Genomic DNA, 16824 nt, shown 5'->3' with positions numbered 1-16824 from the left:
CGATATTTTACACTTTTGCATATTGACTGCTTGAAATGTAGCGCTAAACGTTAGAGAACAGTTTGATTCTATTTCCGACAGTACTTCACCACTTGACTTATGAATAGTAACACCTACGCAAAAGGTTCTAGAAACCTCCTTGTCGCCTGCTCCAAAAACTTCTTATGAAGAAACGAAGTGAATGAGTTACTCACTGACTTGAAACATATTTGTCTTTGTGCACATTGTACGGCATCGAACCGGCAAAGACAAAGCTTTAACCGCTTGTCCGCGGTCGCCGGGCTTCACACATTGTACCCATGTAGAGAATCGAACTAGGGTCTTAGGCGTGACAAGATAACGCTTTAACCACTAGGCTACCTCACCGACCCAGCTCATGAGAATACACGTTCCTGCAGATAGTACATTTTAGACAATACGGTAACAACTCGTCACACCGTATCGACGTGTATGCATCCCTGTGTCTCGCATGCCTTCGTGGTATTTTCTTTGTAACACCAACTAGTTTTAAGCTGTTTTACTTAAGAAAAGTAAACGAATAAGAGATAACGAGGAACTATTTTCCTTTAGGTGTTTTACACATTTTTCATCATCCACACTTAACAGGCACTGATCAGTAAAAAAGCCTGTTTGTGTAGCAAACTCCCAAGTGTTTCTGACAGATCTTACAGCCGCTCGACTGTTGGCATGTAAGCTGGTGCCAGATTCGGGGATAACATAGGTGTTAGAAAAACATGGAGTTTACTTGCCATATGCCGCGTGTTGTGCTGACGCTTTCTAATAAATAAAACCAATCCGTCAACACCATGCATTCAGTTATACATACTACCCATCAAAGGTTTAGTTATAATCCACCGACTATATGTTATGTATGTGTATCTTTACGTCAGAGATAAATTTCTAACTGCAAATATTATGCATATAAATGGCTCGAGGACAATCCTTCAAATTGCTGAGAAACATGTGCAAGTATCGTCCATTTTGTGTTAAGTTCTGTTAAGCATTCGCCAGTATTGAACTAACAACTATAATCTTTCAACGTTACAAATTTGTTTTACAATACATCAGTTCATGCGTAAACAGTACCGTTAATCAGTATGGATATGAGGTCCAGTTTTGAGTTGAGGCATCAACTAATATTGAGTATGTACAACTGAGCCGGCGAAGAATATCGCCGAAGACCTCAGTGTGAAGCCATCCCTTGAATTGGTCTTCCAACAATACATGTCTGTCGTAAGAGGCGACTAAAGGTATCGGGTGGACAGGCTCGCCGATGCAAAGATAAATACTCGTGCTGTCAATCACAATATTCATAGATCAATAACTGAAGCTCTGCTCAGTGCAACGACGACAGCAACAGCAATGAAACTACAATCAAATCTCTTCAAATGACACGGTAACGTTCTTGCACGAATCCTCCGGAACTAATTTCCTTGTTAACGAATAATGGCTGCACATCAATACAACACAGGACGTTGCAATTGTATGGAATCAGTACGTACAATCTGTCTTTTATTATCTGTCTGATGAAATATCTAGTTAAATATATCTTGGTTTTTTTAACAAATACATCTGTCATATCAGGTGGCGTTTTCTGATTGGAATAATGCAAATGTGATATATATTCCTCAGCTGATGCGATAAACGTGATTATCAGAACATTCTCTATGCATCGCTGACCATAAATCAATGCAGAACAGGAAGTGATGTGAAGGTTATTCGTTGATCCTACCACACCAGGTTTAAGTGACAAACACATGTGTAAGTGACGACCACATGGCCACGTGTACTTGAAAGTTCCATGTCTCATTTCCTGTGCAGGTATTTCACCCGGCTTGCGGTAATGAGAAAAAAATGTTACATTCTTCGAGAGCCATTCACGCTGTGGTGAGCGGGACCGTGGTGTGGAGTTTCAGGCAAATCTGATCTAATCCCACTTAATCCTATTGATGTTGCTGAGAGGTAAATTAATAGTGGTAAAGTTACAGATATCAACGCTGCCGTGTACCAGTCTTCTATGGTGCCTGACTTGGAAACGAATAAGCGAGTGAATGTTATTTAACGCCGCTGTTGGCGATATTTGAGCTTTGGTATGTAACTGAAGCTCTGACAAGTGTGAGTGACTTTAGTTTTATGCCGCCTTTAGGAATACTCCCACAATATCACCAGTGATGGGCTTCACACATTCTACCCATGTGCGGAATCGAACCTTGTCTTCGGCATGACGAGCGACAGTTTAACTATTGGCTACTATACCACTACCCAGCCTAACAAGTGCAAAGCGGTGACTGTAATCATGAGAACCGATCCAGACCAGCAGACCAGCAGACCAGCAGACCAGCCTAGTGATTAAAGCTTTCGCTCGTCATGCCGAAGACCACATGGGTACAATATGGGTAGACCATTTCTGATTATAGCTAATAGCGTACATATAAACGAACTCGCTCACTCAGTATCACAAACACTGTTAAAGGTTGATTAAATCTATCCCGAAAATGCCTGTAGGAATTGTCTGAACACCACCAAGAACCATTCCAGTAATTCCGATATTCATAAATCGTGGCGCTAATAAAACTGATGCTATGGTTTAAACGATCACAATCAGAAGAATTACATTCATATAACACGTGAAATATACACTTAGTAACAATTTTGTGCTTATTTACTAAATGAGCCTTTCACATTCCAACCCATATATTTGCTTTGACGAAGTGCATTGTGTTTGTTCACGGTGCAACGCTCATTGTGAAAAAGAAAAAGTAAATCGATCTCTCGGTTACATGTTGTGTAGCAGTTTCTTAGCAACACTTATTTTACAACCATGTTGTTGTTACCTCCCCTCATCCTGGTGTGATAAAACATAGAGGCTCGGACCATCAGAGGTAATGAAGTGTTCTGGAACATTCCAGCCATTTTACGGGAAAACTTTATATTTTACAAACGACCTCACTGCCCCAACGAGTGGATTTACATGGAAGATCGTTATCTCAGGGAATAATTCGGAAAAAAAGAAACGATTACTATCGCCTATCATTTCCACGTGAATATAGTGAGTGACTGAAAGAGTGAGAGAGTGAGTTTAGTTTTTCGCCGCTTTTAGCAGTAACAAAGCAATATTACTACGGGGACACCAGAAATGGGCTTTACATATGGGGAATTGAACACGGGTCTTCAGCATACGAGCGAACTAGACTACCCCCACGCCCCACGCCCCACGCCCCAAATATATCAAAAGGTATTCACATTATACGTAATCGGAAAACACAAATTAACCTTTCTGTATGGATTATTACACCCACTATTATATGTTAAGAGTTATAGACAATGTATGTAAATGTATGTAAATACCGGGCAGTGTGTATTTCAAACAAAATTATACATATACTAAACAGCAAAAGAAACTCAACTCAGGGTTTTTGTCACATTTTTAATATAAACATGAACGCTTGCTTTGTATGAGATTTCATTTCTTCGAAAATTGCGTTTCTTTTGCTGTTTCGTATTTACACTAAGCATTTATTTATTTCGAGGTAAGCAAATATACCGAGCATTATATGTTTCGAGTCAGGCAAATACACATGCGAGCGAAACGTTACTGCGTTTATTCAAGGTCAAAAGAAGAATGACAACGACAGCAACAGCTTCGCGATCGATACCGGAACGACATGGTTTCAAGTGTATAGAGGAGAGGTGAATGGCCCGTGGATCGCTGTGGGGGGTCTGACAACCAGCGCCTCTGGGTCCAGCACTGATGGATAATCTAGCATATCATGACTCACTGTATCAATCATAGGCAGTCAGTCACAGCATGATAAGGTTTAAATACCCACTGACATTCCGTGACACAGATTAGTTCGTGGATTTTTCCTTACCTCAGAATAACAACTAAAACTGCAGTGGGTGGGATCCTGCATGCTGTGGGCGCTTGGAGTAACCGTATTCAAATAACATGTGTTTGCTGATGTTACAAACAGGAGATGAGTATGATATGGGTGGATTTTGGATGGATATCAACACAGTTTGAAGATTACAAGAAGATGCTATTTTTTTTCTCAGGTCACCAATTTGGCCCCGTGAAGATCTGGGTTAGAGTTGATCTTCAGCAACACGTTAGCAACTAACGGGATTGGTTCAAACAAGTCATCGTATCCAAATTGCGTTAATCAGTGCTCATGATGTTGATCACTAGCCTCGAATATTTACAGACGGCTGCTACATAGCCGGAATATTGCTGACAGTAGCGTTAAACAGTAAAGAAACAAATCGATGATTTGAAAATTATTTAGTGAGGATGTGTTTTTTTCGCAATGTATCCATAACATGTGGGTTGTCTCATGCGACATTAGTCCATATATTTAACGGGATCCTCTAACTGATCCGGACTAGACAAACCCGTGATTGATGTGAGCAGCAGTTTACTCTGTTCACACAATTCGATGATTCTTATCACCGATTCCGTCAGTCGCGTCAACGACAAGCATTGGTTGTGCAAGGCCAACGATAACACGAACTTTCACGGGACACACGCCCCGATTTTGCGGAAAATACTTGAGTGTGAGACTTGATTAAGTTACAGATTTTACTCAAATTTGAGAAAACATAAAATGCATTTCCCAGAATGAACTGAAATCGATATGAAACTCAAACTGTGGATAGATTACTTAAGTTGTTTGGGATTTTATTTCTAAAAAAACGGTAGTACTAACAAAATTGTTTTAGATTGCCAAGCTCAGTTTGAAATTGAGTAAGTTATTTCGAAATCGGGGCCAGTTCCTCCAAACAGATTTGACCAGCGGACTTGTTAAGGCCCTTCGTGCGTCAAACATATAAAATATAATGTTGCTCTAGGAAATGTCATACTGGAACCCCCCACGTGGAAACGATGTATTGGGTAACCTCCCGATATCGACAATGATCTTCGTCGCCATGCGTTACGTCAATAAAACGTCGGTATTACGTACCCAGACGTAGGTCGCATTGACATGTATCGATCCCGTCGAGGTGAAAATTTTGTCAATTAATTAGGACAGAGCATATATTTCTTTGACACAGAAAACTTCAGGACATATTACTGTTCCAGTTTTTCACTGTGGAGAAAGCTGGCTTCTTCCATAACAGCATGTATTCACTGTCATGGGTTGGTGGGGATAGTCTAGTGGTTACAGCGTTTGCTCATCACGCAGGACACCCGAGTTCGATTCCCCACATGGGATTGACGTGTTGAACCCATTTAGACATGACATTGTTCGAATTTTGCTACAAGCGGAGTAAAACCACACTCACTCACTAAAACCTCACAGAGGGAGAAACAAGCTGTTCGGCAGCTAAAGACGAGGGTCGCCTTACGAGGATACACTTTTCACCACCGCCTTCGTCCCATGTGTTGTATCTAACATAGATAGGACCGTCGACAGTATACAAAGCAACCAGCATCTTTGCTACACATTAGCTGAACGCTGAATCTGCATTTTAATAGATGCAGTTAGATGTTATAGCTGATGCTTTGGATTCCCGTTCTTGTCTCGACTTAACAAGGGTAATTAAGTTTTGAAACGATGTTTACAACAAAGACATGAACGATATATTGGGAAACATTTATCGATTTTGGTCGAGATAGTAATTGCCTCCTTACCTTGATTGAGTTGGCATTTAGCAGTTCGTTCTCTTCAGTGCATGCGGTTCTGAAAAACAAGACACAAGCCATTAGATATCTGCCTGGAGACAAAAGGGGAAAGGTTCTTATATGGAGTATAATATAAAAAGCGAAAGCAAGGTAACTTGGTATTAAAAGGCAGACGAGGCACCTATAATACTAAACGAAAGGCCAAGATCTGTTGTTGTTCAAAGCCGCACTCAGCAAAATTCCAGCTTCACCTATGTATATGACGGCTGTCAGTTTTGAGACACTCTGGACCACATAATCCAGCGACTGACAACATAACCATCGATCTGAGATACGATGACGTGTCAGTCGAGTACGTTTGGCACTGATATGATAAAATGTATTGGTCGGTTTTGAGTCTGTTAGAACAGCTTCTAGCCTCCGAAGGGAAAATATATCACAGAAAAACACGCATCTTTAATTATCTTCATGATATATAGCATAGAGGGTTAAATACTTTCTGAATTTTCAAAAACTGTGGTGTTGCAACACAGTCTATAGACTTGTGCGGGCTTTCGAGGACACTTTGTTTACGGGTCTGTATGGCACATCTGTAGGATATGTCACAGCGGGGCATCCATATTAATTTGCAACAAGAATTCTCAGCAACCATGTACAAGAAAACCAACATACGACGGGAGCGGTATAAAACAAGCACACACACGTGCATGCGCGTCGACGGGTGAGTGTAATTATCTAGAACGCAATGGTAATCCTCCTATCACTGAACCTCACCTTCTCCTAACTGCAATCACTCATGATGAATGTATGTAACATGTAATATGCCCCAAAGTCGATAGCGTAACGAATGAAGTAATGTAGGCGTCGCGCACTGCATGCATTATACATGGAATGGATGCCGATTCTAACGTATGATAGGCATGATAAGCATCAATCGCAGAACATCCTTTGATGTTTGGGGCAGACACATTGAAAACACATGTCAGACAGAGACATTACTCCCACAAGACAGTAGTCCCACTAGTTCCGCTATACACAATTTCCTCGATATAAATCTATATATTCAGGCTTGCCATCCACCAGGGACATATTAGCCCATGCAAGGCACCACCGCACCTGTGAATTTAGAGACGTTTTGCAGATTTTGGAGGATACGCATGGCGTCGGGAGGTTTTGGAGATTTGTCATGACTTTTCAAGAGATTTGGATGGATAAACAAGGCTTCTTGTGATTCTGGAGGGTCCGCGAGGCTTCGAGATACTTTGGAGGATACATATAACTTCGGAAGAGTTTGGAGGATACATGTGGTTTCAACAGTTTTTAGGATTTTCAAAGATACACATGGCACGATGAAACTGTCCAAATCCTCTTCGACACAAGTCTAATTATATTAGGCGTCTCATTCACGCTGTAACAAAGAAGGACGCAGAAAACTCAAGTATTCTGATTTTCTCAGTTTACCTATCAGATCGATAAGAGTTCGGTAGACCCTTTGACAAAGGACATAATGAAAAGTACTATTTGCCTAGCGCTTTAGAGCAAACCTCCATTTCTTGCTTTCATCGTGGAGAAAGGCAGAGTTACAAGGGTTTGACCAGTTGCAAAATGTTGTCTCTACTTGCTAACTACGTCAGTTTTAAGAGGTTCAACTGAAGGACCAGACACTCTTCATTTGCAATCATGGGCAACACAAGTGTGTCTTCAATGGGATCGAGGTCAATACAGGAGAGCCCCCCTTGGTACATTGTCTGGTAGGAAGGCCCGGAGCAGACATTGATCTGTAAACTTGGATTGTCTTAAACTTCCAAACTGGATGTTCAGAACATCTATAAACACAGGTCAAAAGCAATCGATAGCTGAACTAAGGGCCACTGCTGAGATAAACACGTTCATCTTGTTCATGCTTTTTTTCAGACGGTTGCTGGTTTTGTATGTCTATTCACGGTAGTCTTATGGTGGGCCGATGGTAGAGGTTACCGGAGAACCATGGGACATTGATATAATGGTGAGATGAAACTAGCTGAATCGAAACGGTTCCGTGTCTCGACCTCCAGCTTCAAGCAACGTATTCTTGGAAAAAATATTGGTGAACAAATTCAGAGACCCCCAATAAAACATGAATTTCAAAATGTCAAATATCAAAATATAGCCTACACATTTTCCAGACGAGAAAGAAAGTCTAATAAGATTGTTTTCATAGAATCATATGTAACAGATAAGGATCATTGGAGTTAGTCGATAAAAATGTAATTACGAAATACATGTTTCTTGCATCACATGATTTCTTCACTTACGTGTGGCATACAAGATTGATTTCATCTTTTTAAGATATGACGTTTTTATTGTTACCAATGCTCTAATGTCTCCTACATCTTGTATCCAAACGGTTATTGTGGGAGGGAGCAAAGTTGATCGTATTCAAAGAGTTTCGGCACATTGAAAATGAAGACACCAAAAAGTGGTTCTTCAATGTGTGACCATTAGGGGAATCGAAACCGAACTCGACATAACAAGTGAACGCAACTAGCTTACCTCATCCCATATCGCGAGAAATGGAACTCTTGTATATTGTGAACATAGGAAATAGTATACGAACAATATCATTACTGTCAGTTTCAGAATAAAACCAAACCCAGCGGACTAATCCAAATATACCTAAAAAATTCGATTATTATGTTATTAGATTATTAACACCGCCTCAGATAATTATTCGGTGTTTTTATAGACAATACATCCGTTTGTCAATGTTTCATACACAACTCTAATGACTAGTTACAAGCAATGGAAACACGACTGTCGTTCAAACAAGGTCGTCACAACGCCCAAGTCGTTAAAATATCCATACGTAGACAAACACAAAGACAGATAATGAGGTTTATCGATGCAATACACAACAATAGCACCCCTTGATCCAAACTCAAGAGTCCTAGAGTACAACAATCACAATAATTCATTGACCTTTGACAATAAATTATTTGCCCAATCAGCATTGTCATCCGGGCAAATACTAGCGACCACAATGGAGAGGTGGTCAATGATTGACCAATCACTGAAATCAATTAGTCTCGGATAATGGAGCTTGCCTGTTCAACCGAGGTGTTAAAGCGAGTCTAAGAAACAAACATGTAGTGTTCATTAAGGCAATAATCGCACATAATCTTCACTTGAAACCACATGAACCAATCAATGGCACCTGCTGTTGCTACATAGCAAATGCTGACTGTAGTACTTGTGGACATCTTGACCGCTGGAATGACCCTTATTGACATTTTCATAAGGACTTGGCGGATGACAAAAGGGATTTTAATCAATATCCTGGCTGGAGTCGAACTCTTGTCGATCTTGCAGTTTCCACAAATCTGCCTATTTACCGACATTGTGTCTGGACTGTTTGAGAGACATGCTAGACGTCGTGAGCAACAGGAAAGACAAGTATTTATAGATGATCAACTTTGTGCCTGCACACTACAATCATACTTGTCAAAAAAAGCGGGCGTCTATTTTTTTGTTTGTTTGTTTTGCTTTAATTTTGGCTGGGAATGATGTTAGTGCTAGAATATATACTGATGATTTCAGATTACTGTTTACAAATGACAATAGTTTGAGAACACAGTATGACCGTCAAGACGTCCGTGTGAACATCTTGTGAAATGTATGCACCTGAGAACATTCAACGTTTTATCTGATGGGAGTCAGTTATCATCTTACATACTGAGCAGACTGTAGGAAACATACAAAGAAACACATACTAGTATCATAGTCATTATACGTCGTTATTCTCAGATGAAACACGAAGAATGAGTTTTGTTTTACGCCGCATTCAGCAATATTTCAGCTATATGGCAGCGATCTGTAAGTAGTCGAGTCTGGACCAGACAATACAGTGGTCAACAGCATGAGCATCGATCTGTGCAACTGGAAACCAATGACATGTGTCAACCAAGTCAGCCAGTCTTGCCATCCAATCCCTATAGTCGCCTTTCTTGGCAGGCATGGGTTGCTGAAGGCCTATTCTATCCTTGACGTACACAGGTCTACGGGAAAACAACTTATAGAAAGGTTTGCTCCGATTACACATCATAATGTTATCGCATTTCTATGTTTAAGCACATTTCGGAAAGAAATCAATAATATTCTAATTCTATTTCTTGAAATAGTCTTAAAGAAGAGTTAACTCATGAAGGTTTCTTGCACAGCCACTGAATTGTAATGACTGTCTACAGTTTCATTGCTTTCGTTGCTTAGTATTACTGCTGCATTAGCCCATCATCCTCCGACCAATATTCAATATAAGTATCCTTATTTGAGTTAAAGAAAAGTTCAGAGTACGTTATCTGATTTCATGTGTAACGTAATAATGGCAGCATCGTTGCTGATGTAGTGGAATAGAGATGCAGACGAAGTTAAGCGTGGACTTAACTTTCTTTGCTAAGAACCTTTCGTCGAGTTCGTCACATTGTCCCAATATATACTTCAGAAAATAAAAAAATCCGCGTGAGTCACAGCGATATCAGACACCGGGTGTTTGGTCGAAGGATGGAAGGGAATAAAACGATTCATTTGCAAACAAGATAAAGGGCATTTATAGGCTCCAACCGTAGACTGTCAGATCCGTATAGATGCTTCGTCGTCCAGCGTGAAAGGTTAATGCCAGTTTATGAGATGAGACAACATCAGAATGATAGAGTGATAGCCAGCTACTAACTAATCAGGCCATGTACGCTTGAACTGCTGTCAAAACACCGGTCATACCTAGAGGTCATCAACTGGTCAAAAGGTAACGTACATGGTTCGGTCTGTCAGTCTGGCATATCAAACTGCCAGATTTTATGCGTGTGACTTTTACGAATGATCACACTGACAAGTTTATTGAGACTGAAACCAGACCTGAAATTCTCCTCAAATGCCTATTCAAAATATTAAAAATTTGAAGGAAAGGGAGCAATCGACAGTAACAAACGTCGTGATGTTGACGTGGTTCTCTAAATACTGATGTGAAGCTACAACTGACGTTTTCATAACTGAAAAATGACGTTTATGCCTCCAACAAATATTGCAGCAATTCATCTGTGTCCATGACTTACGAGTTTGTACACGACATTTATGAAGTTTGGGTCTCAGAAAACTCTCAGATATATCAACGGGGACGTAGCGTTGGATCTCAAGAAATCCAAAGAAAATATGGCTAAATTCAGAAAACTACTGAAAACAGAAAATTAACATACCAATCTCGAAAAAATATACATTTCTCAACTTTTGACAGAAATTATCCAACATGCCATTCAATTTATCCATGCATGTATTATGAATCGGGATTTTGAGGCGTGTCATGACAACAGATCCTTTTCAAAAGTAGAGTGGTATATATTCTAGCGTGTACAGCAACTCATGGTATTGTGTGAATGTAACGCACTCTAAGACAGGTTCTGTGTGGTGTAGCGAAGGTTCTCTAAAACGCTGGAGTAAATCTGATAGGATGCTCCAGGTAATTACAAGAAGGTACAGCGTCTCGTCTGGCAGCCTACTCATTCATGCCTCGTTGGCCATCTGTTATACCATCGCCAGACTCTGATTCAAGCAGTCATTACGTAAACAACGAGTCTCTAGTTGAAGTGAAGAATCGGTAGAAGATCCTGGAGAAGTGGCTGAGTAAAACAGCGTGTGCCTAATCTGGGCTGTTCTTTGTAACTCATTAGCCCTGACCGTGGTGAAGTAATCAGTGTTCTCATGTGGCATCCCATGCTTCTGAAGCGCATAAAACACATGCCACGAGAGGATGGAGGAGTTTAAGTCTGAGTGATACTGGCAGGTACTAAGTAGAGAATATGATATCCTGCATGACGAGATGTCCATGCTTTGTATTCACCTACGTATTATTTGTACGTAGTTAAGGGTAATCGAGGCGTGGGCTGATATATGTAATTGTGATAGAAACTAACGATTCATCCGCACGATAAATCTTCAAATCATCATTGATTGATTGATTGTTTCCAGCAGAAGAATATACATGGTGTTGATAGAAACTAAAAATTAATCAATTCATCCGAACGATAAATCCTCAAATCACCATCACCATCATCATCATCATCATCATCACTCTCCGTTAGAGACTGACGGCTAAGATTGTGTCCTATCTATATTTTTGTTATCATAAGAGCCCCAGTACTTAATACAAGCAACCTTATCAACCTATTTTCATCCCCTCTGTATCATACCGATCTTGCACAACCGTAGCTATAAACATCAGCAAATAGTGCTCTGGGTGAACTGCTGGAAAACTAGACAGTCCAACCTGAGCATGATTTGTATCCGTTCAAATACATGGAAATATTAATCTTTCGATACGATTTATCACGACATAGTTCGTTACCTGGACGATGATGCGAGCACTATAAACAACATCTCCTAATTGCTAAGGTATTCGATGACAGATATCAGTTACTGCGGACGGAAACAGCGAAATACAAAGGCAACCATTGGTAATAAAATACATTAACTGAGAAAAAACTGCCCTTTGATTAATGATTTTATCCTCGATGCCATTGAGTCGACGAAATTAATTTGGATATGACGCTCGGAAGCAATTATTGATAAGCCGGATCAAACGGCAGAGTTTATTGGTTCGGTAATAGATGGGCTTCATTTTTCGGATATTAGCTCCGAAATCATATCAAATGTTAAAAGTTGGTTTTCATTTGACATAAACAAATGAGGACACGAGCACCTGAAATAAAATATTCAGAACATGACAAACGATAATGCTGTATTTTTTCCTCTGAACCTGTACCAAACAGATGTTTATCACTCTCCGAGAAACCTGGAATACTAATAATAATTAAAGCAAGGTATTGAGCATAAAGGGGAAGAAAGCATTAGATGGAATTGTGAGACTACATAATGCAGGAGTTGGTTGAGAACAGTGTTTGCAAATTTTTATTTTACCAGCTGACCACCAGGGCCTACCTCGACCTGTAGGCTTTAAAATCTACTGGTCCCGACTGAAATCTGCATGCCAGTATGGCTAAAGTCAAACCAATAAAAACAAAATAGACAACATTATCCACTTTCATATTGTTTCTACAAAATCAAGCGAATGTCCACTGTTGACGTTACAGTAATGTTTCGGCTAATATGTGACTGATTATTCTCTGGTGTTGGAGTGTCTGACGTGTACAGTATTATGTCAAAGGGTCAATAAACCATATACGGGTCCATCATTGACAGTATAACAACAAGTTGTTAATTCCAGTATTGACATTTTATGACGTGTCTGTCTTGCTCAGCTGCTATTTTATAAAAGGTTAGTCGCACCTTGACGTAACATTACGTCACAAGCACGCAAGTGTTGATGTCTCAGAAGTGTCACATTGTTACGTAAGCGTGGATCATCCGGGTGTTTTGCCTTCGGGCGGCATAACAAACACAATGAGAAACCAAACACCGGCCTTTCTTTGTCGTGATTGTTTGGACACCCATAAACTTAACTTCACAGTTTAATTAACGTCACAATGTGGATTTCCACGTCTAGGGTTAGGGTTTAATCCTGGAAACGACAAGCGCATTCCACGTGTACGGCACATGTCCTTTCATCTTAGAATCGGCACTTTTCGTTGGTGAAAAGGTCCACACATTGTATTCGATATATGTACGAACAAAATAACACTCTCCACACATTTCGTGCTATAACTCTGGCAAATACATAATTATATCTCTTGACTGTCCGCTAAGCTGGCCCCTTACGTGTCCGTTGTCAGATTTGACTAACACTGTAGTCATTTTAACGCAGTGCTGGATTTTTTTCGTCCTTAACAACGAGCGTTTGAACATGATGCCATGATTTTATTTGCCTTCCATTACTATTTTACATGAATAATGAACAAGTCCTTGAAAACAACCTACTGGTGTCAGGTTCTTTATTAGGCGGGGAGATTATTGATTACAATGCCAAAAATTGCCAATATATCAATCATCATTTTTGCTCCGCTAATAATAAACTCGCGTGATGTATATCAACTTTAATAATTTGAAATGGAAATGAAGCAAAACCTATATTCCAAAAACAATTCCTAACATTTTTAGATTCACAACAACTGATATATTTCCCATTTCCTGATATACTACGCTTCAACTCGCGGCTGTTTTTTCAATGAATCAATGCATTGGCATTTGCATAATTGGCAATGAGGAGCTAAATAATACTTCTATGAAGCACTTTCCGTATCTCCATCATTGGTTTCCATCACTGGAAAGAACGATAGCATTTATGCCCTATCATCTTACTGTTGGGGGTAAGTGGTCTTCAAGAGCGGTTAGCATGTGCAACGTTCATAGTTCTGACCATTGCTGTCCAAAGGAATTAACGTCAACACCGGTTTGAAGGAGAAGCGAAAGTTTTCGATAAAAGGCCAGAGAGACTTAGGCCTTATTTATCCTGAGATGGATGGTTTCCGGAAAAGCGCGTGACTCTCAACGCTAACTATGGCTCCGGATAAGGTTCCCATCGGAAACGTGTTCTTTAGATACGAAGAAACACACATCTTTGATCTATGTAATCTATCTAGGTACAAAAAAGACGGAGATTAATTTTGCTTTGGTTAGAATAGAAAGGAGATAATTTGATTCTGTTATGAGTCTATTGATGAAGAACTTACATGCACGCTGGCTTGTTTAAAGTCGGTAGTTGATGTCGATGCCACTTTGGTGTGGAGGGGAGAGAGTACGTCATTGTATTTATATACCTATTGAATTTTTACCAAGCCTATTAAAAGTATAAATTTACATCTGTATCTGCTACACTGTATCATTGCATTTTTTAGCCTACCTCAGCATTTAAATTTGATTGAATTTATTCGTTTTGTTTGTCACAAACGAAGAGTATATGAGTTTGGTTTTACGCCGCTTTTAGAAATATTACAGCAACATCATAGAGGGAACGCCAGAAATGGGCTTCACACGTGGGGGATCGAGCCTGGGTCTTCAGTGTGATGAGTGAGCACTCTAACCACTAAGCTTCCTGACAAACGAAGAAGACCACAGAGGACTAATTCAGGGATACGTCGGGCAACAGGTATAGAGCATGTTTTGTTTTATATATATGTATAAAATATATACATATCAACAATTAGCATACTCTACATAAGAAACATCAACATGTCCATCAACAAAACATAGCAACCTACCTTTGAAAAGTAAAAGTCCTTTTGGGAATCGCCAACTTTTTAGCAGCCTGCGGTTTTTGATCCTGATATGAAGCGCACGCCATCTTTACACAGTGACGGTCACAAACTAAACTGACCCTAAGTCTGATTGTCCCTGTAATAACACCTTCCGAGTCTGTGCGATGTATTTAAAGCGACCCACTTTTAATGATTCCACCGACTCGCCCTGAGTAAACATCCCAGCGGCGACGGTCGCCGTAGAATTACGTAACACAATTCGGGGGCACTAAAACGTCGCTGCAAAGACACTGCCTAAGGAAATATTGCAACTTCCTTCATAGATCCAAACAGTGTCAAAGTTCAAACGCGTCAATACTATCAGTAACGTGTAACATCCCACAGGACAAAAAAGGAAGATTAATTTTTTTCAAAAGAACTTTAAGTCTGACACACAAGTAGATCGTTCACGCCAGCACCATAATGCAAAACGTGGCCTTGAGCTATCCGGTCACCTTCACCGTCGGGGGTATCAAAGGTCATATACACTAGTGAATACCGGGATAATTAAACCGATATAATTACACGTCAAGGCAGTGATTAGTGGAAAGTGATTAAGCCATAAATACCGATCATTTATTATTCATATATCACATGAACGCATGTCATATGAAAGCGGCAATGCTTCCGATGAATTAGTAGGTTAAATACGGTACGGTATTTTATAATTAGGTATTTAGTGATTAATCGTGGTGTTGCACTGTAAGTGGTATATATGGAACACGAATAGGACCACGTGAACTGAAGTGTGAACCAGATCAGGGCTTATATATACATACGTACTAACACCTTGGTTTTGGGGTGACCTGATTTCTTGTACTCATTGTTCACAGAGCGTGAAATTGGATTGCACTTATGAGGTACTTATGTTTCTTACAACTTTTCTTAAGAAAGAAAACGAATCAATAATTGAAAAAAAGAATATCGTGATCGAATCAACGAAAAATGATCGATGGATAGATGGGTGGGTAGGTGGATCAGGGACTTTGAGGACGCAAATTCCTGTGTGCTATGTACATGAAAAATGACAATGGACGCAACGCATTTAATTTTTGAATCGACAGGGGCGCAGAAAAAGTAAAATATACTTTTGTAAAAATTCCAATCAAGTAACAATACGTTATCTTTGAGTTTGCCACCAGTTGGGTTATGGTATCATTTGCAATTTCATTGCTGTTACAATTGATAACACATGTGTTTAAGTGTCTGGCACCCCACTTTTTGTCCAGGACCCCTGTAAACTATGAGCATTAGTCACAAGGACCCTCAAATACAGGACTGAAGGTAAATCTTTAATTGAATGGATGTGTGGATGGATGGATGGAGGGTTTGGGCAGGCGATGGAATGGGTGGCTGAATAGACGGATGGATGGCTGAATGAATAGATGGGTAGATGGAGGGAGGAGGGAGCTATTGGGCAAGAAATGCAATGGATAGATGAATAAATAAATGGATGGATGAATGAATGGGGGAATGGGCAAGCGATGGAATGGCTGGCTGGATAGATGAATGGCTGGCTGAAAGAATAGAGGATAGGGGGAGGGAGCGATTGGACAATGAATGGAATGGATAGATAGTGGAATAAATAAATAGATGGATGGATGAATGAATGGGGGAATGGACAAGCGATGGAATGGATGGCTGGATAGATGGAAGTTGAATGAATTCCTGGATGGTTGGCTGGATTGTCAAGCGATGGAATGGATGGATGATTGAATGAATAGATGGAACGGTGGATGGAAGGAGAGATTAGGCAAGATATGGAATGGTTAGATAGATTGATAGATACATAAATTCTATGTATACTAGACTTTCACAAACAGTTTACATTGATCGCATATGATCAGACTGAAAATATTCACAAAACTACAACACCATCAAACAGTTCACACACTGCCATGATGGTGTCCCAAATGTTATCTACATAAAGACTAAAAGCATGAAGCTTTTTACGTAATCAGAAAATAAATGCATTCAGCCTAGCAT

At 40.0% G+C, this 16824-nt stretch overlaps 1 protein-coding gene across 9 annotated transcripts in view; it reads right to left on the bottom strand.

The window, feature by feature from the left end:
- The window catches only part of LOC137265379 (endothelin-converting enzyme homolog), a 151637-nt gene that overhangs the window by 28411 nt on the left and 106402 nt on the right, over positions 1–16824 (bottom strand). For all 9 annotated transcript variants that reach the window (XM_067800769.1, XM_067800768.1, XM_067800771.1 and 6 more), the window contains one exon: positions 5633–5681. In XM_067800769.1, the coding sequence (XP_067656870.1) occupies positions 5633–5681 (49 nt within the window). The remainder of the gene's footprint in view (positions 1–5632; positions 5682–16824) is intronic.

The sequence above is a fragment of the Haliotis asinina genome, chromosome 15 (genome assembly GCF_037392515.1).
Source record: "Haliotis asinina isolate JCU_RB_2024 chromosome 15, JCU_Hal_asi_v2, whole genome shotgun sequence".
In the NCBI taxonomy this organism is placed as follows: Eukaryota; Metazoa; Mollusca; class Gastropoda; order Lepetellida; family Haliotidae; genus Haliotis; species Haliotis asinina.
This window is presented reverse-complemented; position numbering and strand designations above follow the sequence as displayed.